This window comes from Eleutherodactylus coqui, chromosome 11, assembly GCF_035609145.1.
Source record: "Eleutherodactylus coqui strain aEleCoq1 chromosome 11, aEleCoq1.hap1, whole genome shotgun sequence".
Classification (NCBI taxonomy): Eukaryota; Metazoa; Chordata; class Amphibia; order Anura; family Eleutherodactylidae; genus Eleutherodactylus; species Eleutherodactylus coqui.
Window position 1 is genome coordinate 77,101,302 of NC_089847.1, and position 27,352 is coordinate 77,128,653.

A 27,352-nucleotide genomic window follows, 5' to 3' on the forward strand; every position below is an offset into this window, starting at 1 on the left:
ATGCAGGGGTTTAAAAAAACCGGATAGTACTTACCCGAATCCCCGCGCTCCGGTGACTTCTTACTTACCTTGTGAAGATGGCTGCCGGGATCTTCACCCTCGGTGGACCGCAGGTCTTCTGTGCGGTCCATTGCCGATTCCAGCCTCCTGATTGGCTGGAATCGGCACACGTGACGGGGCGGAGCTCTGAGGAGCAGCTCTCCGGCACGAGCGGCCCCATTCAGAAGGGAGAAGACCGGACTGGGCAAGCGCGTCTAATCGGGCGATTAGACGCTGAAATTAGACGGCACCATGGACGGGGACGCCAGCAACGGAACAGGTAAGTGAATAACTTCTGTATGGCTCATATTTAATGCACAATGTACATTACAAAGTGCATTAATATGGCCATACAGAAGTGTATAACCCCACTTGCTTTCGCGGGACAACCCCTTTAAAGGGGTTGTCCTGCGAAAGCAAGTGGGGTTCGGGGGGGGGGGGGGAGAATCCTAGCTGCACACTGAGGTTAGTGTGCACCGGAATCAGCGCGATTACCAGCGGGGAGCTGCGGCCAGGCCACATAACACAAGGCAGCGGGCCGGATTCGGCCCGCGGGCCTTGTGTTTAGAGCAAAAGTTCCCGGCGCTAACCACCTAACGGCCCGGCCCCGGTGGTTGGGGACCCCTGCTCTGAACAACTCAGTCAGGAATTTCTATATTATAATATCAGGAGGCTGGAATCGGCACATGTGACGGGGCAGAGCTACGCGATGACGCGTACAAGGGGGCAGAGCCAGAATGCCGCTGCTGCCGGACAGAGCCGAAGGGAAAAGACCCATCTACGCAAGCGCGTCTAATCAGGCGATTAGACGCTGAAATTAGACGGCACCATGGCGACGGGGACGCTAGCAACGGAGCAGGTAAGTATCACTTCTGTATGGCTCATATTTAATGCACGATGTATATTACAAAGTGCATTAATATGGCCATACAGAAGTGCATAACCCCACTTGCTGCCGCGGGACAACCCCTTTAAGCCTCAGGTTATACACCAATTATGTATCAAAGCATTTACCTTGAATACTTTCTTATGAGTTGCTTCTCCGCTTTCAGCTTCTTCATGCTCTTTTGCTCCCTGTGTGAGGTTTGTGTAGTTTACAAGACGGCTAAGTAGAGAAGAAACTTTAGGTCGAATGTCCAGTTCTTCCTACAAAAAAAAATAAATAAAAAAATAAAAAGGTCTTAATTTACAGAGAGTTTAAGATATTTGTCATGCAACTTGCAAAAAAACAAAAACACACCCCTCAAAAAACGGAAAAAATAAAGCCACGCAAAACCAATGCAAACATAATTAAAAACGCTTTGATGATAGCATGACAACCATTGTTAAACAGTTCTGATACTCCCCATTTATACATGAGCCCCACTGTTCAGGGATTGATAGTTGCTGGGTTCAAAACAATTAGGAAATACACTCCTTAAAGAAGGAATCTGTCAGTGTGAAAGTCTATGTCAAAAGTTGTTTATGAACTCGGACAGAACAATATGGTGAAATATCGCGTTGTACTAATAGAAAATGTTAAATAAAAATTGATTGAAATTAAGTTTATGGATAACATTCCCACTCCTATTTCCATGCCGTTTCCCATATGTTAGTGTTTTATTACATGTATATTTTGGTTCACTATGGACTTTAAGTATGTCAGTCAGACATGTTTGTGCTGTCTGTGAAGGGTACTGAATTCTCATCCTGCATGCATGTACTAATAGCCTTATGAGGTCTTGTTTTTGTGGGTCAAGTTCTATTTTAGTGGTACCATTTAATAGATCATACAATTAACGGAAACTTTAAAAATTGGGGTAAAATGAAAAAATGCAAATGCTTTATTAATGGGTGAGTTTTGTTTTCACAGCATACATAGAATAAAGTTAACAAGTTTGCTGCACCATCAGTAGAATTAAAGCACTACAAAATTTCTGTAGTTTTTGTTTAACTTCTTAAAAAAAAAAAAAAATTTTTAATTAAAAAAGCACAACCTTATGATAAAACCTTTCAGGGGGGCATGGCCTGTGGTTGCCCGGATAGGATGTGCCTGAGACGGGCTCCCGCTGCACTTAGCTTTCCCTTGGCAGCAATCCTCCAACGAGCGGCGAATTTCACCTACCCAGGACGGGATGGGTAAGAAAAAAACACCCTGGACACTAAAGCAGCAACTCCGAGCGGCAGAAGAGGGGCTATGGAGCGGTTTCTCGGCGCTCCAAGCCCGAGCGGTGGGAGAACAACAAAGATGGCGCTGGCTACCACGAGACCTGGGTCCTTGCCTTCCCCAGCTAGCACAACGCCAGATAGCCCGATACTGCAGCGGCATCAAGCCCTACTGACTGCGGCTTAACCAGGAGAGATCGCGGCGAGCTCCTTGCACACGGGGCTCTCAGAACAGGAGGAACAAGAACACAAGACACACAAGGACCTAGACAATGGCAGCAGAACTGTGAGTACCATTACCATGAAACCCCTCACAATACAGGAGTCCACATCTGCTGAAACATCACCTGCAACTCATACCTCACCCAAAAACAAATGGGGCAATGGCCCCCTGGGGTGGTCTGTGTCCCCAGAACACAGCACAACTAGCAGCCCTGATAACAGCACACATAAAAGGGCACTAACCAGCAATGACAATGAAGACTGGAAGGCTCACTGTCAATTCCTACAAAAAATTAGTTTGATTGAGCTTTATTTACAAGATTTAACATCGAACAGGCAAGCTCTAGATTAATGCATTCTGGTATGGACCAAATGGGCCACAGGCTGTTTCAGGTGGAAGCAGCACAGGAGGGCACAGCAGCCATTTTGGAGTCACAGACAGGCCATCCAATTTCAAGCAGATCAAATTGCTAACATAACTATGCATCTGGATGATCTTGAAAACAGAAATAGAAGAAATAATCTCGTATTTGAGGTCTGACTGATTAGAGACTTGACCCAAACAGTCTTTTTACAACTGCTAGAACGCACATCGGACAACACTGTCATAATTGATAGGAGCCACAGAGCACTAGAAACCAGGATGGCTGACCCAAACAGACCAAGAGACATGATTTGCAGGATCCACTTTTTTTTTTTTTTAGGGATAAAGAACCTATCCAGCGTGCCGCCAGAGAAAGGAAATCTTCAACACAACGGCAAACCTCATTACTTCAGGATCTGGCGGGCCACACACTTCGTCTCAGGGGAGCCCTGAAGCAGTTACCAACAACGCTTAGAGATAATTAAATCTATCGCTGGGGTTATACATTTGCCCTGATCGCCTAAAAAAAAGGCAAAAAACAGCCACTTTTCCGTACATTAGGTGATCTGCCTAAATTTCTTGGGACCTTCCAACTCCCAATGATCACGCTTCCTGATTGGCTAACAACCCCGACCCTGATCGCATCACAGCTCAAGAGCACTGGCAAACTGTGCAGGCTAAGCAGCATCGAGAGCACCGCAAAGGTCTAGAATCAGACGCCTGATAACTTTTGTTTTATCCTGAAACTCTTCTACAAGAACCTGTCTTTGAACTCCGCCGAGGGGGATAGAGAGACGGAGGCCGTGCCTTCATCGACCCCATTTCCTGAGATTGGCCATGGCTCGGCTGACCTAGTGACCAGCCTCATGGTGTGAGGGGGCTGTGGGGGTCGACTTAGCTGCCCGGTTGGCCGCAGCCTCTGTCTACATATTTGCCGCTCACTATACTTTTCTGTTATTGTAAACTGGGTTACTTGTTCTAAATTTGCCGTCACTTGAAGGTTATATGCAAGGTCCCTATCGGGTACCCCAATTCAGCAACGTTCGCCTCGGGGAGGGGGGCAAGTGGGGCCAATCCAGTTTTGTCTGACACCCTACCACTCTCCACCTGAGGTGAATAGTCTCATAAAACTGCGACCATAGCGACTTGCTAAAAAATGTTGGTCACAATAGCAATTGCGGCTGCTAAATGCCGTATAAGGTTTCTTCATGTAAACCTTTCCTTTTCCTTTATCTTTTTTTCTTTCCTTTGTCACCTTACCCCTCCCTAACCTGGCCTCGAAGCAATTCCTCCAACTGAGTTTAGACAATAGCTAACATTACATACGGTACCTACAATGTGAGTAGGTTGAACAAACCTGCCAAGAGGGGGCAGATATTGGACCACTTACATAGACATAAAATTATGATCATGCTTCTGCAAGAAACGCGTTTCCAAGAAAACAAAATCCCTCCATGCAAAAAACACAATTATACTACATGGCACCATAGCCCACACCCCACTAAAAAAAAAGCAGGAGGTACGTCAATAGCTATACACAAACTACCACCCCATAAAGTTATCTCTTCATCAAAGGCTGCAGGGCGATACTTCTTGAAAATTCAAATCTGTAATGAAATGGGGGGGGGCCTGAGGACCTCCGCTGATTGCTCCAATATATTACTAGGCGGAGATTTCAACCTCAGCCTGGAATTTTCACTCGACTCCTTTGGGGGAAAGTCCGGAATTGCACACACATCACTCCGTAGGCTACGCAAAGAACTTGCTAGCCTTAGACTGATAGATCTTCGGAGGACTTTGCATCCTGGAGTGAGAGATTACAGCTACTTTCCCCCATCTAACAACTCATTAGCGCTAGGGGACTAGCTAGAGCATTGATCCCACAAACGCCACAAACATATCTTTGCCATTAATACACCAGAAGAGGGCCTGGTTAATAGCAATTCAAAAAGAAACGGCATCCATAACCATTAACAGGACCTGTACAATTTGACGGATAGGCACGGGGACCGAAACGAGGAACTGCTACGGTAAAGGGACAATTATCTGCTCAACTTTACTCCCAAACAGATTACAGACTTTGATCAGAGCGGTCGTGGGAGACTTCTCGCTCCCGGAGGTAAAGGAAGCAATTCAATCCCTCAAAATTAGGAAAAGCCCAGGGCCAGACTGCTTTATGCCCAGCTTTTACAAGCTTCTTGGAGAGAACCTAGCCCCCTTGATGCTTAATGCTTTCAACGCTATTTCCAACTCCTGCCCCTTTCCCGCTCAAGCGTTACAGGCAGTGATAACTAATACCTAAAACAGGGAAAGACCCCGCAGCAGCTACAGACTGATCTCCCTTTTAAACAGACACTAAGATTTTTTTCAAAAATCCTGGCTACGCGTCTCCAATCCCATATTCTGTCATTAATTCATAGGGACCAGGTAGGCTTTGTGCCTGGGAGAGAGGCAGCGAACAACAATCAAAAAGCTCGCCCTTATGTCTCGGGCATGTGCCTCTGGAGATCCCTTGCGTCTTCTCTCGGTGGACGCTGAGAAAGCGTTTGATAGAGTGAGCTGGGGGTTCCTGGAGGCGGTTCTGGGACAGGTGGGCCTAGGCCCTAGATTCAAGAATTGGATAATGGCCTTATACCAGGATCCTTCTGCACGCGTCTGGGTCAATGGTCAGCTCTCGCCACCCATACAAGTATGTAACGACACACGGCAAGGTTGTCCTCCCTCTCCCTCCGTACATATAGGTAAAGGAAACCCTGGCAAACGCTCTCCATGCAAACACCAATATAGTCGGCGTTAAGATAGCAAAGAAAAAAAAAAAAAGTCCTATTTGCGGACTGCCTTTATTTTTTTTTTCTATTTTTAATTTTCTCTTAAGAGGCTTTCTTCTGGCAGCACTTTCAATCCAAGTAAGACATACTTGTTCAAGTTCATGACAGTACAATTAGATTTTAAAAAAAACAAACCTCAGTTAAAAGGGGTTGTCCGGCCATAAACATTAGGTCTCATTACTTCTGTTTGCCCAATACAATGCACTTTGCCTAATTTACAATGCACAATGTATATTACAAACAGAAGTTATTCACTTACCTTTTGGGATGCCCCTCCCGTGTTGCTCCTCGGTTGCCATGGGTTCCGACAAGTCTCTTGTCCTTCTTGTCGGGACGACGTGGACGCACTTCTCCAGCACAGCTCTTCGCATGTGCAGAAGAACTTCAGCTGCTGGGAAGCTCAGTTCTGCCTGCAGGGGAGGCGTGGCTGCTGGCTCTTCATCTCCAAGGTAAGAATGAGTGGAGGGGCGGAGAGGGAGAGATGGATGGATGGATGTGTGCAAGGGGGGGGGGGGGGGGGTGCAGTGATGTGTGTGTGTGCTAGTGGTGTCTGGAGACCCGGCTGTCAGAAGTCCCGGGGGAAGGGGGGGGCGGGGGTGCAGTGATGTGTGTGTGCAGGGACCCGGCTGACAGAAGTCGGGGGGGGGGGGGGGCACTATGAGGGCATATGTGTGTAGGGAAATGTTTTGTTTTACTTTAGCAGGGTGGGGGGGGCAGTAGGTAGCCTTGCAGTGGGGGGCTGCAGGAGAGTTCTCTCTCGGCTCTCCCCAGCCCCTCTCCATTCACTATACACTCATACACTCATGGTTCAGGATAAAATCCTGGCATAAGTGTCCCCTGGCTGCAACCCCTCTGAGTATAGTATGCAGCAGGGGGCGGCGCCTGGGCGGGGAGAGACTGTAGAGCAGTTCAATAGAGGTGGGCGTGTCGTGGGCGGGGCTAGAACGTGAGCTGAGGGAGGCCATGAAATCCTGCCTTTTCATGCCTCTTACTGCCATCGGGAGCGCGCACACAGAAGAGGGAGAGCGCAGAGCATTGTGGGAAGGCAGCACAGAGGTGCCATCTTTGAAAGCTGCAGTGAAGATCAGATTCTAAGGTAAGAAACTGACATTCCAGCTGATCTGCCTGCCGGTTTGAGCCCCTGTATGCTGTGTGTTACTATCCTTACTAAAAGGGAAGCAGCAGCATTATAAAAATTTTTACCCTGTGTGGCCGGACAACCCCTTTAACTGAGACCTCAACAGTTTAAGACGTAGCACATGGGCTTTCTGCAGTGCTTTTCCTTTGAGCGAAATAGCTGGAATGGTATGTCCACACTCCTGGGAAGATATTCAAGACAGTTGGCTGTTTTCCACTTGTGAACAATTTTTCTTACTGTGGAAGGATAGACTTAAAGGCGTTGTCTCGCGGCAGCAAGTGGGGTTATACACTTCTGTATGGCCATATTAATGCACTTTGTAATATACATCGTGCATTAAATATGAGCCATACAGAAGTTATTCACTTACCTGCTCCGTTGCTAGCGTCCACGTCGCCATGGTTCCATCTAATATCGGTGTCTTCTTGCTTTTTTAGACGCGCTTGCGCATCAGGGTCTTCTGGTTCGTCTGGGCATGAGTGGAGTTCTGGCTCCGCCCCCTTGTACGCGTCATCGCATAGCTCCGCCCCGTCACGTGTGCCGATTCCAGCCAATCAGGAGGCTGGAATCGGCAAGGGAACGCACAGAGCCCATGGTGCACCATGGGAGAAGACCTGCGGTGCACCATGGGAGAAAACTGCAGTGCATCCCGCGGTGCACCATGGGATAAAACCGCAGTGCATCCTTGAAAAGAACCGGCGGCCATCTTTGGAAGAAGTTTTATAAGTTGCTGAAACACCAGAATTGAGTAGAAACCTGCTTTAACCCCTTCATGACATGGCCTATTTTGGGCTTAAGGACGCAACAATTTTTGGCGGATTTTCTTCTCCATTTATCAAAAGTCATAACTTGTATTTTTCTGTCGACGCGGCCGTGTGAGGGCTTGTTTTTTGCGTGGCGAACTGTAGTTTTTATCGGTGCCACTTTTGGATACATAGACTATTGTAAAACTTTAATTTTTTTTATGATAGCAGGGAGAGAAAAATGCATCAATTCTGCCATAGTTTATTTTTTTTTACAGCGTTAATCATGCAGCATAAATGACATTCCATTTTTTCTGCGGGTCGGTACGGTTACAACGATACCAAAATTCTTACTTTTTTTAGGTTTTCCCACTTTTCTGCAATAAAAACTTTTTTTTGGAAATCTTTTTTCTATTCTAAATTGCTGCATTCAAAGTCCTACAACTTTTATTTTTCGATGTATGGAGCTCTATGAGGGCTTATTTTTTGCGAGACGAGCTGTAGTTTTTACGGATATCATTTTGGGGTACATACGGCTTTTTTGATCATTTTTATTGCGTTTTTAGTGAGGCAAAATGCTAAAAATTAGCATTTTGCCTCAGTTTTTTAGCGTTTTTTTTAGTGTTTTTTTGCGTGCACAGTCAAAAGCATGTGCAACTTATTGTACGCGTCGTTACGGACGCGAAAATACCAAATATGTGGGGTTTCATTTTTTGTTACTTTTTTTATGCTAATCTGAAAAAAAGCATAAAAGGCGTTTACATTTTTTTTTTTACATTTTTTTCCCTTTTTTTACATAATTTGTGTCCCTCTGAGGGACTTGCAGCACTGTGCCTATGATCGCTGTCATAAGGCATGGCAGAGCTACTGCTCTGCCATGCCTTATCGCTTATACAGCGATCATAGGCATAGGCAATACAGGACGCCGGTGTCTGGCGTCCTGTTGCCATGCTGACAGGCCGGGCTCTCGCGATGACATCGCGAGTTCCGGCCGGAGACAGAGGGAGCCGCGCTCCCTCTGTGAACTCTTTCCCTGCCGCGATCTACTTAGATCGCGGCAGCGAAGGGGTTAACAGCGGGGGGCGCATCTCCGATGTCCCCCCGCTATGACTGACAGCCGGCTCCCGCTGCGGGATAGCGCGGGATCACATATGATCCCGCGCTATCTCCAGGACGTAAGTTTACGTCCTGTTGCGGGAAGTACCAGGCTGCCAGGACGTAAACTTACGCCCTGCAGCGGGAAGGGGTTAAAAGCCGTTTACACTGCTGCATAGTAATGTATGCTTAAGAAGGGGGACTGGGCAATAGAGAAAAAAATAAAAAATAAAAAAAATAAAAAAATCACTGTGGCCTTCAGACAACCCCTTTAATATTGTTTGGGAATTCCCTTATAAACACTAAGATAAAAACAAGCCAACAAAACTGCTGCATGTGGGGGCACTGGCAGATGATTAATCAATGGCATTAGATTAGCGGCATCTGACTTACTTACCCTTTTAATTTCTAAGGAAGCAGTAAGGCTGTACTTCATTTTTCACACACACTGCATTTTGGCCTAATTATTAATGACACTGTAATTTGTCATTAAGTGGTGTTTATTTAAGGGCTCATGCTCACAGGCGTATATGTAAAACGCTGCAGGTCTCCCACCAGCATTGTAACCATTTTGTAAACATATGGCTGCACATGTGCAGTGACTTTAATTCTCCGCTAAGTTTCAGAGCAGAGATGTGTATGAAAATGCTGCCCACATGCAATTATTGCATATGGACAACGCATCATACACAGCCTATACAGATGTACAGGGATCACGCTGTACAGGGGAGTGAAAGCACACAGCCATTTCTCTTGTATATCGATATGCAGTGTCTATACGCACATGTGCATGAATCAATGAAAGTCCATTGACTTTCATTGACTCCATTCACTGTATCACAGTAAAGGCACGGTCTTGGACATCATAACACAAAAATACATTAGTTACCACCATGTCTGTAAAAGTCTGATCAAAATAATGCATTTAACCCCCACGGCGAAAGTCGTCAGAAAAAAAAATAAAGGAAGACAGAAAATGCATTTCTTTAGTCACCCTGTCTCCAAGTTAGAAAAATGCAATAAAAAGCGAACAAAACAAACAAAAAAAAAAAAAAAAAAAAAAAAAAAAAAAAAAGGATCCATTCCAAAATGTTACCAAACGCAAACAGGAGGTCCAGCAAAAAATGAGCCTTTGCATAACTGTAGACGGACATTAAAGAAAAAAAAATCTATTGCGTGCAGAACATGGCGGCAGAAAATAGCTTTAAAAAAGTTAAATCGATCTTTAAAGATATTTAAAAAAAATACAAGCAATAACGCAAAACAAACAAAACAAAGTTTGGTATTGTAGTAATAGTACTGACCCATAGAACAGATTTGTTATTTTTTTACACTTTGTGTGCTTTAGAAACAAGCACTGAAAGATGGCAGAATCTCATTTTTTAAATATTTCCCTCTACTTAGAATTTTTAAAACGTTTTGCTTTAGATAAGTTTCGATTTCTAAAACAAAAAAAAAAAAAAAAAAAAAAATTTTAAAAAGGGGGATGAGAAATAAACAAAAAAAAAAAAGCTCTTACTAAGGCCGCCTGCACACGAGCGGAAATCCCGTCGCGGGATTTCCACCGCTGAAAGTTTGCATAGGAGTGCATTAAAATACGCACTCCTATGCAGACGGCCGCGGTTTGGCCGCGCGAAATCTCGCGCGGCAAACAAACCGCGGCATGTTCTAATTTTCTGCGGGGCACGCACTCACCCGGCCGCCGGCTCCGGTCTGCGCATGCGCCGGCTGCGCGGCAGCCGGCACATGAAAGAGCCGGGGCCACCAGGCGCGGGTGAGTACGCGCTCGTCCCTGCAGGCGCTCGGGTCGGATCGCGCGGCGAGAATTCTCGCTGCCGGATCCGACCCGCTCGTCTGCAGGCGGCCTAAGGGGTTAGGGCCAGAATACAGACACCAGGCTTTGTCAACCACATTTGAATTTCACAAGGGCACAAGACAGGGCTGCCTGCTATCACACCCACTATTTGACCTAGAATTACACTAGTCAAGAGTGAGGGAGTCGGATGTAAAAGAAAAGGAATACTGGCTCACAAACTGAAATTTACCTTGTTTGCAGACTACATTTTATTAATTTTGGAACGCCCGGAAAGGCACTTAAAATCTCTAATAAAAACAATAACCCAATATGGAGCATTCTCAGGCTAAAAAATAAATCCCTTGAAATTTAGAATTAGTTTTACCAGCTAATTCCTTTTCCGTGAGTCCATCAAGACAGCACTACTGCAGGTTGCCCTTTGCTGGACAGGAAAAAGTGGATTATACCCACCTGATAATCAGGTTTCCAGTAGTCTCCACGACAGCACCAACTGAGATTGCCTCCTCCTGGTAGGACAGGAACATACTGAGAGGTTAAAAGCTCCCCCCCTTCCCCACTTTCCTCAGTGGATTCTAACGAATTGCCGGGGCAGGAGCTAAACTTAAATTTCTTCCCCTAACCGGGGTTTTTTTTTTTATTTTTAAATTTATTATTTTACTTTTATAGGGCGGGAAAGGTACGGGTGCTGTCGTGGAGACTACTGGAAACCTGATTATCAGGTGGGTATAATCCACTTTTTCCCCCAGTCGTCTCCACGACAGCACCAACTGAGACGTACCAACTAAAGTTTATTAGGGTGGGATCGCTGCCGAGAGGACTTTACGGCCAAAGGCCATGTCCTCGTCCTGCTGCACTTTTACCCTATAGTGTTTAGTGAACGTGTGGGTTTTTTTCCAGACTGCGGCCTTGCAAATTTGCTCGACCGAGGCTGAACTGTGTTCGGCCCATGAGGACGCTACTGCCCTTGTGGAATGGGCTTTAAGAACTAACGGGATCTCCTTCCCGAGGGCCTTATAGGATTCTATGATGGCCAGACGGATCCACCTGGCTATGGACCTTTTTGCTGCTTTGCTACCCTTATTTGGGCCACTGAACTGGACGAACAAGTTGTCGTCTCGCCTCCAGTGGCTTGTTGTATCTATGTAGGTTAGGACTGCTCTCCTAACGTCCAGGCAACTTAGGGTTCTTTCCTCCTCGTTTTTTGGGTTACTGAAGAATGAGGGGATTATTATATCCTGGGACCTATGAAAATCTGACACTACTTTTGGCATAAAGGCCGGGTCTGTTTTAAATATTAGTTTGGTGTCTGCGATTTTCATGAACGGGTGGCGGATGGACAAGGCCTGTAGTTCGCTAACCCGTCTTGCGGATGTAATGGCTACTAGGAAGATGGTCTTGATTGTAAGCATTCTTATAGGTAGCGCCTCGATCGGTTCGAATGGTACCGCTGCCATGGCCCCTAGAACCCAATTAAGGTTCCAGTCTGGGAACAGGTTTATGGGCCTAGGGCGTAGTCTAGCTGCTGCTGTTAGGAACCTGTGGACCCATCTGTCGTCTGCGAATTTTGTGTCGCAGATGGCGCTAAGGGCTGAAACTTGGACTTTTAGGGTGCTCGGGGAGAGGCCCATCTCTAAGCCCTCCTGCAGGAATTCTAAGATTAGCGGAGTGTCGGGGGATAGAATCCCCGCGATCCCTTCCCTGTCTCCATGAGGAAAACCTTCTCCAGACCTTCTGGTAGATCAGGTGGGTCGTCTTTTTCCTACTGGACATTAGGGTTTCTACTACTTTCTCTGAGAATCCTTTCTTTCTTAGCGAGGATTCTTCAAGAGCCATGCCGTTAAATGGAGTTTGTCTAGGCCGGGGTGGTTCAGTGGCCCCTGCGATAGAAGATCTGTCCAGGTAGGGAAGGTGACTGGGTCCTGGACGCTCAGTGTTGTCAGAAGACCGAACCAGCTTCTTTTCGCCAGAAGGGTCACCAGGATTAGCGTGCATCCCTGGGTTCTGAAGTGCTGTAAGACCCTGGGAATTAGTGGTATGGGAGGAAAGGCGTAAGCCAGTCCTTGACCCCAGTCCTGGCCCAGGGCGTCTACCGCTATCGGGCGATCTCCTGGCCGGAGGGAGAAAAAGTTGCCTACTTTTGTGTTCTCCCTGGTTGCGAAGAGGTCCAACTGTGGGGTCCCCCACCGGTTGGTTAGGATTCTGAATGCCTCTGGGGAGAGGGACCACTCTCCTGGGTCTATTTGCTTCCTGCTGAGGAAGTCTGCTTTTTCGTTTAGTGTACCCTTCAAGTGGGTTGCCGTGATCGAGAGGATCCGGCCCTCCGCCCAGTGAAAGATTTTCTGTGCGATGCTTTGCAGTGGGGGAGATCTTGTGCCCCCTTGGTGTCGTATGTGAGCGACCGCGGTGACATTGTCTGACAGTATTTTTATGTGTTGGTTCTGTAGCGAGTTGCCCAACTGCTGTAGAACCTGCCAAACTGCCTGTAGTTCTCTGAAATTTGAGGATTGTTCTTTTATCCTCTGAGGCCAGGGACCCTGAAAGAATTGGTTCCCCACATGCGCTCCCCATCCACAAGCGCTTGCGTCTGTTGTGATGTGGATGGCTGGGTTTTGTAGCCAGTGAACCCCTCTCCGCAGGTTCTCTGGGGATGTCCACCAACGCAGGGATGTTTTTGCCCTGTTTGGGATGTACATCCTTGCCCCTAACGAGGACTGCCTTTTGTCCCATAAGGATAGGACTACGGCCTGCAGGGCTCTGGTGTGGGCCTGGGCCCATGCTACTCCTGGGATGCATGATGTCAAGCTCCCTAGGAGAGACATTGCCTCCCGAGTTGTGCAGAATCGTCTTCGTAGGAAAGTTTTGACTATTCTGCGGATTTTTTGTATTCTCTCCTCGGGTAGGTAGGAGCATTGCGATTCTGAGTCGAGAGTTATTCCCAGAAACGTCTTCTGCTTGTCAGGATCTAGGCTGGATTTTTCCCAGTTTATAATCCATCCCAACGATTGGAGAAGTTCTAGTACTGTCTCCAGGTGTTTTGTTAGGAGTTTTTTGGACTATTAATAGAACATCGTCCAGGTAGGGTACTACTAGAATCGATTTTTCTCTCAAGTAGGCGGCTACCTCCGCCATAATCTTGGTAAAGATTCTGGGGGCTGAGGATATCCCAAAGGGCAGGCATCTGAATTGGTGGTGCTCTATTCTTCTGCCCATGTCCACTGCGAACCGCAGGTATTTCTGAGAATCTTTGTGGATCGGGATGTGAAAATAAGCGTCCTTTAGGTCGATGGATGCCATGTAGGCTCCTCTGGGGATCAACTTTATTGTGGAGGAGATGGTTTCCATTTTGAATCTCCTGTATCGGACGCAGGTGTTCAGGCCTTTCAGATTTATTATCGTCCGGTGTTTCCCTCCGGGTTTTTTTACTAGAAAGAGCCTGGAATAATAGCCTTGGGTTTCCTCGTTTCGCGGTACGGGAGATATTGCGTTTAACCGTTGCAAGTCGCGCACGCTTTGCCTTAGTAAATGTAGCTTTTTTGGGGGGCTCGCGTGGTAATAAATTTCCTTCTGGGGATGGACACTAGCTCTATCCGGTATCCGTGCTGTAGGATTTTTGGGATCCATGGGCCCCCGCAGATTGCGGCCCATTGATCCGCAAAGCTCCCCAGCCTTGCCCCTACGGGGATGGCGTCAGGGTCTCTGCTTCGGCTCCCCCTGGTGGGGGTTGAAGAGGATATTCCTTCCTCTGCCCCCCTTGGGGTAACTACAGCGGCCTGTCTTGCCCTTGCCTCGGTAGGCCTCGGGCTGCTGCATTGGGGCCCGGGAAAAGGTCTTCGCTCTCTGTGGCTTTTCCTCAGGGAACCCTTTTTTCCTGTCGGCCGCCTTTTCTAGAATTTTGTCTAGGTCCGGTCCGAATAGAAATTGGCCGTAGAATGGGAGGGCACACAATTTGTTTTTCGAGGCCAGGTCGCCTGACCATGATCTCAGCCATAACACCCTTCTGGCTGAGTTAGAGCGGGCTGTGGCCTTTGCTGAGAGCTTGACGGTCTCGGCCGCGGCGTCCGCTAGGAAGTTAGTTGCCATGCGCAAGATGGGAAGGGAGTTAAGGATCTGATCTCTTGGTGTTTTGTTGGTCAGGTGTAGTTCCAACTGCTCTAACCATACCCCCAGGGTCCGCGCCACGCAAGTGGCTGCGATCCCTGGCCTAAGGATGTTTGCCGCTGCCTCCCATGATTTCTTTAGGAGTCCCTCTGCCTTGCGATCCATGGGGTCTTTTAGCTGTGCGGCATCCTCAAAGGGAAGAGTTGTCCTCTTGGCTACCTTGGCCACCGGGACGTCTACTTTAGGTATTTCGTCCCAGCTTGCGCAAGCTTCCTCTTCCAAGGGGTATCTCCTTTTTACGCCTCGAGCGGAGAAGGAACCTGCGTCTGGTCTACTCCACTCTCTCTGAATTATTTTAGAGATGTTTTTGTGGACCGGGAAGGTATGTTTACGCCTCTCCCCAAGTCCACTGAATATTTCATCCTGAAGAGTCCGTGGCTCTCTGGGCTGTTCCATTTTTAATGTAGCCCTGACTGATTTAATTAATTCCGTCAACTCGTCTTGATGGAATAAATATTTCCTGTAGTCCTCCTCCTCTGAGGACTCCTCGGCCGCCTGTTCCTCTTGCTCTGATCCGATGGAATTCTCGGAATCAGAAGGCTCCTCGGGAACATACGCCTTTTTCTGGCGTTTTGCTGGCGGTGCTGGCAGTGACGTTAGAGCTGATCGCACCTCCTCCTTCACCAGCTTCCTAACGTCATCCAGGAATCCCCCCGATTCCTCTCTGACTAGCCTAGCCACGCATGCCTTGCATAGAGGCCTCTGGTACGTGGCTGGCAGTCTCGTCCCGCATTCCACGCATTTTCGCAGTTTTGTTCTGGGGGGGATGTCTTTTTTATCCCCCTGACAAAGCATTTTTGCGGGTAAACATGCAATTTTTCCATATACAACATACTGGATATTTGCATTGTATTTTTGCCGCACTGGCTACTTACGGCCGCTGAGGCTGAGGTTTCAGCTGTCTCTGGGGCTGGAGCACTCATCTTTATACCAGTGCTGCAGACACCCTGCGACCTGTAGTGCTGGTGTTCTGGCTTCTCTCAGGTTCCTATTTGAATTTCGCGCTCCTGCGCTAAGCCCCGCCCCCTCCACTCCTAATGCAGACGCGATGACGTCATCGCGCTGGACGTGAGATGCGGCGCCCCGCCCCCTGCCGTCAAAGGGCTTCCTGGAGCGCCGCGCTGTAATTTCTGCCGGAGGACGAGGGGGACTGAGGCTCCCGCTTTGAACCCCCCATGGGCCGCCGCGGGAGGAACCTGGCCCGGGGATTACCACCCTGATGTGGCGTCCCGGGAGTCGTCTGGCTGCGACGGGATGACAGGGTGAGCCACTGCCTTCCGATCCGCCTGTATATTTTCGCTGGCTTCTCCACCAGCTCCTCTCAGCGATCCTGCCTCCTGGCAGGACAGGAAGACACTGAGGAAAGTGGGGAAGGGGGGAGCTTTTAACCTCTCAGTATGTTCCTGTCCTACCAGGAGGAGGCAATCTCAGTTGGTGCTGTCGTGGAGACGACTGGGGGAAACTTAAGTACTTTTCAGAGTCCCTGTGGATTGGCACCTGAAAGTAGGCATCCTTCAGGTTGATAGATGCCATGTAGGCTCCCTTGGGGATTAACCTTACTGCTGAAGAGATAGACTCCATCCTGAACTTTCGATATTTGATGAAGGTGTTCAGGGGCTTTAGATTTATCATCATGCGTGATCCTCTGCTCGGCTTCTTTATTAGGAAGAGTCTGGAGTAATGCCCCCAGGTCTCTTCTCTGTGGCACAAAGGACACTGCATTTAGACGTTGTAGGTCCCGAACCGCCTGCTGAAGCGGGTGCAGTTGTTGCGCTGGACCACTGGTAATGTATCTTCTCCTGGGGAGGGACACCAGTTCGATTCAGTATCCCTGCTGCAGCATCTCCGGGATCCATGGGCTCCTGCAAACTAAGGCCCATCAATCTGCAAAGCTCTGCAGCCTCACCCCCACTGGGATGGTGTCAGGGCTTCTGTTTGCCTGGATCCCCCTGATGAGGGTTGAAGAGGAAGTTCCTCCCTCTACCCCCCTTGGGGTAACTCCAGCGGTCTGTCTTGCCCTTGCCCCTATACGGTTCCGGCTGTTGTGCTGGGGCCCGGAAGAAGGTCTTCCCCTTATGCCGTTTCTCTTCCGGGAATACTTTTCTTTTTTCTGATGCCTTCGAGGATCTGGTCCAGATCTGGACCAAAAAGGAACTGGCCATGAAAAGGGAGCGAACATAATTTGTTCTTCAATGCCAGGTCACCTGACCACGACTTTAGCCACAGGACTCTAGCAGAATTGGTTAAGGCCGTTGCTTTCGCCGAGAGCTTCACCGACTCCGCTGCTGCGTCCGCTAGAAACTTTGTGGCTATTTTTAGTATAGGGAGGGAATCTAGGATTTCTTCCCTCTGTTTTATTTGAACTATGCAGCTCCAGCTGCTCTAGCCATACCCCCAGGGTTCTAGCGACACACGTGGCTGCGACCCCTGGTCTGAGTGTACTGGCGGCTGCCTCCCAGGATCTTCTCAGTAGGCCCTCCACCTTCCCATCTATTGGATCTCTCAGCTGTGTGGCATCTTCAAAAGGGCAAGGTTATCCTCTTAGCCACTAGGATGTCCACTGTGGGTATTTCCTCCCAACTTGCGCATACCTCCTCCTCAAATGGGTAGAGTCTCTTAACCCCTCTGGGGGGAGAAGGATCCCACATCGGGTTTTTTCCCCACTTTTTTTGTATCATCTTGGAGATGTTGCTGTGGACCGGGAAGGTATGCTTCCATCTCTCCCCTAATCCCCCAAAGACTTAGTCTTGTATGGTGCAGGGCTCTTTGGGTTCTTCCATCTTCAGCGTGGCTCTAACAGATTTGATGAGTTCCGTTAGGTCTTCTCTATGGAAGAGGTACTTCGAGGAGTCCTCAGAAGAAGAGAACTACAAGAGCACCAGCTCTTCTGGTTCTGATCCCGAACTCTTCAGAGTCTGAGTGCTCCTCTGGACTATACACCCTTTCTCGGCGTTTCGCCCTTGATGCCCCCGTTGGAGGCGGGTTTTTTTTTGGAGTTGTCAGGGCTGACTGTACTTCCTCTCGGACTAGTTTCCTGACGTCCTCGAGGAATCTCCCCCCCCCCCCCCCCCCCCAATTCCTCCTTGACTAGCCTGGCTATGTATGTTTTGCATAATGAGTTCACATGCGTAGCTGGCAGTCTTGCGCCGCATTTTATCGCTTTGGTTCTGGGAGGGGCATCCCTTTTATCCCACTGGCAGATAAACAAAATTTTTGCGTATAAGGATGCAACATTCACAATAACGTACACGAATATGCATGACCTTGTTTGCCCCACTGGCTACTTACGGTTCCCACTGTGGCTGAACATTCCGTAACCTCTGGTGCTGGAGCACTCATGTTTTGCTACTGGTGCTGCAGACACTCTTGGGGCAGTGATCCGAACAATCACCGAAAAGGCCCTTACTTGATCTGCGCCATCTTCTCTCAGGTTCCTGTTTTATTTTTTGAATTTGGCGCCTTTAAACTTAAGTCCTGCCCCCTCCGAGCGCCGGCCGCGATGACATCATCGCGCTAGTCACATGGGGCGGCACCCCACCCCCTCCAACACGTGTTAGGAGGATCCAGGAAGCGCCGCGCTCAGTTCTAAGCCGGCGCCTGAGGAGATCTGGAGACCCGGTTTGAACCCCCCATGGGCCGCCGCGGGAGGAACCTGGCCCGGGGGAACCACCCCATGTGGCGTCCCGGGAGTCGCTCTGCAGGAAGGGAGGACTGGCTGACCCACTGCCCTCCGATCCGCCGGTAAGATCTTCAGGCTGGCGTCTCTACCAGCCCCTCTCGGACAGAAAAACACTGAGGAAGGGGGGGGGGGGGGGGGGGGGGGGGACTTTAACCTCTCCGTGTGTTCCTGTCCTATCAGGAGGATGCGATCTCAGGTGGTGCTGTCGTGGAGACGACCTGGGAAAGTGGTGCTCTGCGAGTCTCCATAAGCTCACTGGAGTGCGGCGGTCTCACACAGAAGGCGCTTAACAAGCTGCTCCTGGAACTGCAGGAAGGCGAGTGTTCCCGAGGCTTCTTGTAAACTACGCATTACAGGTAGCAGTCCGAAAACCGCCAAGCTCACGCAGCCGTAGATGGAATCCGCTTGCGGAGGCCCACAGCGGATCCCAGCTATCAGCCTGCCTGTGACCCTGCGTACGGCCACGTAATGTACTGCGTATAACTGCCTACTTACACAGGCGATCATGCGCAGTACACTTTTTTCGTTTGTATTTCCCGCACCGTCACTTAGCGATGATACGGGTACCCGCAGCCCGTACACAATGTAGTTGCGTATGGGCTGCGGGTATATCCGCGACCATGGAGCACAATGGGCTCTATGTCACAAATATCCGCAGTAAAATACAAACTGCGGCATTCTCTTTTCTGCAAGTGGATTACGCAATTCCGACCCGCTAATATGAGCGGAATTATGTAATCCAATGCAATTGATTTGCATATTACCACGCATTAGATGCATGCGGAATCTGTAATTCCTATCCGGTCATGTGAGACCGGCCAAAAGTAGATTGCTACCTTTTTATCACGTGACCGGCAACCGCTCAACATGGCCACTGCTCCAGGCTCTCAGCAACCATTGGCCACTGGGAGCAAGGAGATTTTAAATTTCCTGGGCTCCCTGCCTCCTGTGCATGTGTCCGGTCTTTTGCCGGCGGTCGCTTGTGCAGAATCCGGAAAAGTTCAGAGGAAAATCGCGTCGGGGTGCAAATACGGAGGCCTCCGGTAAAAAGTTTAATCTCCCCGCACAGATCGCATCGGTGAGGGAGATGAAGCTTCACCTTTTTACTTTTACGTGATTGCCATTATCCATTGGATAAGGGTGAACACGTGATCAGGAACCGCTCACCGCGGCCCCCCCGTGAAATCTCCAGGCTCTCGGCTAAGTTTTGTAGCCAAGAGCAGGGAGATTTTAAATTACCCTGGCAATCCATGGCTTTTGCGCATGCGCCTGCCATTTTGGCGACAGGCGCGTTCGCAGAAGCTGGGGTAAGGTCCGCGGATGATCCCATTCACTGTGGGACACCTCCGACAAGCCGGGTGAGTACTTTCAGCTGCCCTGATGGACGCATGTTTCTACATCCTCTAGGATTAAAGCCCAATTAGTGAGGACGTAGAATCCCGATGGGGCCGTCACTAAGGGGTTAATTCATTTTGTTGCATTCATCGGGATTTCCCACACTGCTCCAAGTTCAATAGTTAGGAAACTGGGAACTAATGAGGAGCCAAGGACCCCTGAAAAATTGTCCTACTTAAGCCTCCCCCAACCTGATTTACTTACATCAGTGTTCTCAAAACCAAATATCCTCATACCACTATATTTCCTTGCTCGTATTATTGAAAGAGAGTCCAAGTCAATGACCTTTTAATTAGTGGGGATAACAATTTATTTTTATTTTTTTATGATATTTGTCTGTCCTTTGGAGGGCCTAGAATGTGCCTGAGCCCATGGCACCATGGTTAGGCATGCAGTCATTTTCCCCCGAATGGTCACCGCTTCTCTAATGGGTAAAAAAACAAAACTTTCCTTTTAAAGTCTCTTAACAGATTTCTATCATCTGCCCCTTTCCTTGCGGACGGGATGACGAGCCTGAGCCCGTATTGAGCAGTACCCCAAGGAATACTTTAGTGTCTTTAGCACCTTGATTTTTATAGTTTATTATCCACCCCAGACCTGACAAAAGCTCTATTGTCTGGATCACATCAGTTGACATGGTGGGTTTATCATCTACGATAACAGGTCATCTAGGTATGGGACAATATTAACCCCTTGACCTCTGAGGGGAGCCATTGGCTCTATCATTTTGGGAAATAAATGTGGGGCCGTTGCCAGACCAAAAGGCAGGGACACGAACTGAAAAAGGTCTGTCCATTTAAACCGAATGTATTTTTGGCAAGTTTGATGGACTAGTATATGGTAGTAAGCACCCTTCAGTCTAAAAAAGGTATTTAAGACACTGTTTTGCTTTATCAGATGAATAGATTTAATGGTTTCCATTTTAAATCTCTAAACTAATATAATTTATTGAGGCTTCTAAAATGTATTATTCTATAGAACCCGTTTGTAACTATAAATATTTTAGCGAAACTTTCCCCGTTAGCTAAAGAAATAGGTACTATTGCACCTATCTATAAGAGGTTCTTAACCCCTTGCTAAATATTTCTTGCTGGAAATTTATCGATTGATTAGTTGTAACCACAAATCTCCTAGGTGAAGTGATTAAATTCTATCCTATAAACCTGCTGGATTATTCGCAGTGCCCATACATCAGAAAACAGTAATTTTCTATAGCATAGGAGCATAGTCATAGGGAAATTGTTATAGGCTAAACTCTTTGGGTTGTCCCTTCTCGCAGGACTTTATTCAGTTTTGAACCAAACATTTATTCACCCCAAAGGGGGAGGTTGTTTTGGATGATGTATCTGCTCTCCATTCTTTCAGCCATAATGCCCTTCCCAAAGGCACTAGTCAGACTTGCATTTCTTGCAACAATCCTAAGATTCTATGGATGCATCCCCCAAGAAAAAAAAAAAAAAAGGAAGTAGGATCCTGTAGAGGGGAGCTCTCAATGGAAGGGAGGTATTTCTGGTTGCTTTAGCCACAGGAAGCTACTTAAGGGATTTCACTGCATAGGCTTCTCCCCTGAATAAAACAGGAGTCTCCTTTTGAATGGTCTCCCTTTTACCCATTACAAGCTTCTTGAGTGTATAATTTATAGGAAAGTTAGTTCGAGGTCTAGATCTAAGGCCAAACATCTCATCCTGTATTGATCTGGGCTCCTGGACTACTCTAATCTCCATGGTGCTGTTAACAGCTTTAATTCCTCTAAATCAGTATTAGAAAGGTAACATTTACTGTTTTCTTCCACAATGAATGGAGCAAAGTCTACTAAAGGTGTACTATCTGATAATACACCATTTGGCATGTTTAGATGAAACTATACTCCTGGTGCAAGGTCTTTTTAGTTGCTTGGAGGGGCCAGGCTGGAAATCTGTCCCTATGGCTTGCACCTTTCTAACCATAGTATGGAGGTCCCCCATGAAGGATGTTTGCACCTCCTCACTATTTTGCAGCGCATAAAATGTTTTTTATAGTTTTCCTCCAGCCTTCTTGCACATATGCCACACTTCCTACCTTAGCCTTAGAGACCTCATCCTGTAACAGGAGAAAGGCTAGGTAGGTTGATCTAGTTCAGCCCGTTTATCCTCCAATGTTGTTGATCCAGAGGAAGGCAAAAACCCCAAGAGGCAGCAGTCAATTAGCCCATTTGGGAGAAAGTTCCTTCCCAACTCCCTAGTGGCAGTCAGACTAATCCCTGGATCACCCTTAATAGTTCCTACCTGCCTGTATACCCGGATTAACAATTGACCCAATATTTATATCCTGTAATATCCTTCCGCTCTAGAAAGATATCAAGTCCCCCTTTTAAACTTCTCTATGGATTTTGCCATCACCACGTCCTCAGGCAGAGAGTTCCATGGTCTCACTGCTCTTACAGTGAAGAACCCCCCTTTCTGTGTTGGTGGTTAAACCTGCTTTCTTCTAGACGTAGAGGATACCCTCTTATTACCGTCACATTCCTGGGTATAAACAGATGGGAGAGATCCTTGTATTGTCCCCTAATGAATTTATACATATTTATTTGATCACCCCTTAGACGTCTTTTTTCCAGTAAAAATCTTAATTTTAATAGCTTCTCTGGGTATTCCAGTCCCTTCATTCCATGTATTAGTTTAGTTGCTTTTCTTTGAACCCCCTCCAGCACTGTAACATCTTTCCTGAGCACTGGTGACCAGAACTGTGCCTTATATAGTAGGAGGATAATGTTCTCGTCCTTTGCCCCTATACGTCTTTTAATGCACCCCAAGACTTCATTTGCTTTTGCAGCAGCTGACTGGCATTTGTTACTCCAGTTTAATCTACAATCCACTAGTACCCCCAGGTCTGAACTTTCCAAACATAAGCAGCTACAACACAGCTTGCTTAACGTGCCATATAGTAGATTAGGTAAAAAAAAAATTTAAAAAAATCACGTATTCCTGCAGAGGAAAAAAAATAAATAAATTAAAAAAAAAAAAAAAAAAAAAAAACAGGCTAACTCAGCTGCACCATGGAACTTGGTTTCTTTTGCTCTACATACAGCTTGCTCAAACCTACCAGCAAACAAAGAGATCCCAGCTACTAAGAGGTACCATAATTACATACAAGGAAGAGAGCAGTTGGCCTCCCCTTTCTCTTGTCCAAGGGTATGCCTTTATTCTGTCTTGTGCATGAAATGGGCGGCTACATTCAGACCATTTACATAACAAGTTTTGTAAACCCTGTCATCCTGTCCTCTGCATAACGAATATGGCTCAGCCAAGTTGAAATGCAACAAAAATTTTTATCTACCCGGCTTACAAATTTAACAGGCCTTCTGTAAAAGCAGGTTAGTCAATCTAGCAAGAGAAGCCGCTGTTACTGACTTGGTCAAATTCATTGAGCAGCCGCAGACAATACCCTCGCTATCAAGAAAACAAAATATCATTAGACACAAACTTAATGAACAAAGCGCACACAAAGTCTTTCCAGACAGGACGAGCACTTAAACACCAGGCGGCCTTAGGCCTCCTTCACACGGGCAACAAAGTCACGCGATTTTGCAGCGATGCTACAAAATCAGATGTATGAGAAGCCCATGGTTTCCTATTGGTTCCTTCACACGAGAGGTTTTGTAGCATGCTACAAAACACACAAACCTCACAGGGCCGGCGATATGCCAGCGACACGCGAGGTTTTGTAGCTCATGTTTCTCTATGCAGCCTTCCTCTGTTGCATCGCATGAAAATGCGGTTTGCATGCGATGCGACTTTGACAGTAGCAGATGCTACAAAGTCGCGTGATTTTGTAGCGTTACATGCGACTTTGTAGCGCTACCAAATTGCGGTATTGCTGCGAGAAAATCACAGCGATGAGGTGTTGCCCGTGTGAAGGAGGCCTTAAAGTTGGAACATAATATGCAAAACATGTACAGAGTAAGATATGGAGAGAATCCTTTAAGATAATGCACAACGCCATCTATGGTTTCAACATCCCAACCATGGCAACCAACCCCAAACTAACGGTACAATGTGGCATGCTAGCCACATATTCGGAACATGGTATGTGGTCATGCGCACAAACAATCCTATTCTGGATATCTAATACAACACCTACAAACTCAACGGAAAAAAAAATAAAATATATAAAACAGGCTCGCTATCCCTTTTCACGCTGAACTACAACAGTTGTGACGGAACAATCGATGCCGCCGTTAATCCACGCGTTTCTCCTAGCCACCAAACATACAATTTTAAAACAGTGGCTCCCAGAATTACTTAACATAACTGAAGTCACGGCCCAATCTACTCACATAACTACCATGGAAAGCATCAAAGCGGAGAGGCACAAATCAAGGGGAGCAAAATGCATTTTTAAAAAATGGAAGGGATTTCTCAATTTTCAGACTATGAAATTTCCACTAGAATTATTCCCTTGAAATATACAGAATAGTACCTCTTAGAAGAGATAAGGGGAACTTTGGGAAGATTAGTGGTGAGTGGAGAACAGGTAGCAGCCAGAGAACCCCAGCTCTAAAACACAAAAAGGTTGCCTGTCTATCATTAGGTAAAGGGGTTCAGATGAACCATGAGGAAAAAGTTAGACAAAAGGTAGTGCAGCTGGCAGATTTACGCCACTTACCCTTTCCTCTTTTTTTTTTTTTTTTTTTTTACAGTTATTGCGCCGCAGTTAAAGGCCCATTTAGTCCTGAGAAGGTACAGGCTCACAATATGGAAGAATCTGTCTCAAAATGGCCACTAGGTACAAAATGGAGCATTATAAGATGTAAATAAGCTTGTGTGTAGTAAATACAAAGCAGAAATAAGTTTAGAGCAGAAGGTACGGTACAGTGTCTAATGATCTGTTTCTGTTCTTCCGAGAAAACAAGTCTGGGTGCCTGATGTACAATTATCAGAAGAAGCGTACATCATGCCTCCAGCTTTAAACAAAGGAATTAGCTGTGCTGACCATCTCAAATCACAAGGGAAGCACCAGACCACGCCAGATAGATACGGATTACTTACCGGTAGTCCCATTTCCAGGAGTCATCACGACGGCCCCATTTACATATGGAGGTTGCCCTCTGACCCAGGTAGGGACAGGAAGAGTTTAAAAGCACCTCCCTTTCCACCCATGCTTCAGTGACTTACAAATTATTATGGTGGACAATGTTTAATAAACCAAATTTTACCTTCATTCGGTCATATTTACATTGAAAGAACATTAATTATTCTATAAGGGAGGGAACTATGGGCAGTCGTGATGACTCCTGGAAATGGGACTACCGGTAAGTAATCCGTATCTTTCCAGGTCGTCATCCCGACGGCCCCATTTACATATGGAGTATACCAAATTATACGTGGCTTTAGGGCGGGACTACTGCCTGAAGGACTTTTCGTCCGTAGCCCTGGTCTTTGTCCGACTGGACGTTAACCCTAAAACGTCTGATAAATGTATGCTAGACCAGGTGGCTGCTTTGCAATTTGCTCGGCAGACGCCTGGCCTTTTTCTGCCCAAGAGGAGGAGAGCGAGCGTGTGGAGTGGGATCTAATTTTTTCCGGGGGAATCGAGGCCCCTGGCTTTATATGCTTCTTGGATGGCAGTCTTGATCCACCTCGCAATGGTGCCCTTAGATGCCGTCTTTCCTTTTTCCGGCCCCTGAAATTGGAAAAAGGTTATTTTTGCGAAAAGAGCAGGTAGCCTCTAAATACACTAGAACGGCTCTCCTAACATCTAGGCTATGAAAATCTCATTTTCCATTGCGGGGATTTTGACAGAAGGAGGGCAGAGTGATCGTCTGCTCCCTATGAATTTTTGACACTACCTTCGGTGGGAAGGCTGGGTCCGGTTTAAAGGTAATTCTGTCATCTTGTATTATCATGTATGGTTCAATACAGTATAACGCTTGTATTTCCCCTGTTCTCCGAGCCGAAGTTATAGCAACTAAAAGGGTAACTTTTAGCCTGAGTAGTCTCAGGGAGAGTTGGGAGAGGGGTTCAAAGGGGGGTTGGCAAGACTATTTAGGACTAAGTTAAAGTCTTAGGTAGGGAAGGTTTCTCTAATAAAGGGTCGAAGTCTTTCTGCCCCTTTGAGAAACCTACGCACCCCGCGGTGTTCTGCTAAGGGGAAGTCTAGGTAGGATCCTAGTGCTGCTGTATGAACCTTAAGGGTTCTTGGGCTAAGGCCTTCCTCTAGGCCTGCCTGTAAAATTCCCGGATTGCGGGTATGTCAATCCCTGGGATTTCCCCTGGATCTATTTTGCAGAAGTCTGTGACCTTCCTCCGTATCCTATCATAGATGGCTGTCGTGATAGCTTTACGGCTTTTTGTCGGGGTATTATGGGAGAGTCCCTTCCCACGCAATATCATGCTTTCAGCATCCATGCTGCTAGATTCAATTTTCCGACCGCCGGGTATGTTAGCGGGCCCTGGAGTAGGAGATCATCCACTACTGGTAGTAGAGGTGGACCCCGAATAGTCAAGGCTTTTAGTAGGGGATACCAGGGCCTTTTGTCCCACATAGGGGCAACTAGTATGACTGACACCCGGCTGGTCTGGATTTTCCTGAGGATGTGAGGGATCAGTGGGAAAAGGGGGAAAGGCGTATGCTAGGTCCATGTCCCAGCTTTGGGACTGGGCATCTATCCCGCGCGGGTTGGCTCTTGGATTCTGAGAGTAAAAGTCCCGGCATTTTGAATTTTCCCTCGAGGCGAACAGGTCTATCTGCGGTTCTCCCCACCGGCAACTTAGTTGGTCAAAGACTCGCTGGTTCAGCCCCCATTCTCCTGGAAGGATGCTCTTGTCTGCCCAGGAAGTTGGCAACAACGCTTGTGGACCCTTTTAGATGGATTGCTGAGAGAAAAGACAGCACGTTGGACTCCGCCTAGCAGAGTATTTTTATTGCCAGTTGTTGCAGGTGTGGGTGTCGCGTTCCCCCTTGGTGGCGAACAAACGACAGAGCTGTCCTATTAGTCAGAATTTTGATATGCCTTCCTCTTACAGGGGGTTCTGCTGCCTGAAGGGCCTCCCAGATTGCCCTTAATTCTCTAACTTGATGAGCGCTTAGCTACTTTGGAGTCCTAGATTCTCTGTAGATTTAGGTCAGCTATTCCGCTCCCCATCCTGTTTTGCTGGCATTTGTTGTGATGGGTATAGTATGTTCTTGCGACCAGGAGGTACCTTTGCTTAGTGAGGTCCTCTGTGAGGTCCACCAGCGTAGGGACTTTTTGACTTGGACGGACAGGCTCACCTTCTTATCCAGGGAGGTCTGCTGTCTGTCCCACCTGGCAAGAATGAACCCTTGTAGTTGTCGAGTATGGGCTTGTGCCCATGGTACTATCTGTATGCAGGCTGTTTAGGATGCCAAGCACCTTCATTGTTTCTCTGATAGAAACAGTCGTAGCCTGACAGAGGGAGGTTACTCTTTGGATGAGGTCTTCCTCCTAGATGATGGAAGCCGAGATTCCTGGATGTGGGAGTCTAATACACCCAGGTATACCTTTTGTGTACCAGGGCTCAGGTCGGTCTTCTGATTGTTGACTATCCACCCTAAAGCTGTTTAGGGTAGACAAGACCATAGATAGATCTATACGTATAGTCCCTCTGTTCTCGACACTGACAAGAAGTCATCCAGATATGGGAATATACGGATTTGGTTCCGTCTGAAATAGGCTACCATCTCTATTATTATCTTTGTGAACACCAGAGTAGCAGTGGAGATTCCGAATG

General features: G+C 47.4%; 1 protein-coding gene across 1 annotated transcript in view; it reads right to left on the reverse strand.

The window, feature by feature from the left end:
- Positions 1-27,352, reverse strand: part of SLC12A4 (solute carrier family 12 member 4) — a 246,864-nt gene that overhangs the window by 170,463 nt on the left and 49,049 nt on the right. The window contains exon 3 of the mRNA XM_066582693.1: positions 1,054-1,185. Coding sequence (XP_066438790.1) covers positions 1,054-1,185 — 132 coding nt within the window. The remainder of the gene's footprint in view (positions 1-1,053; positions 1,186-27,352) is intronic.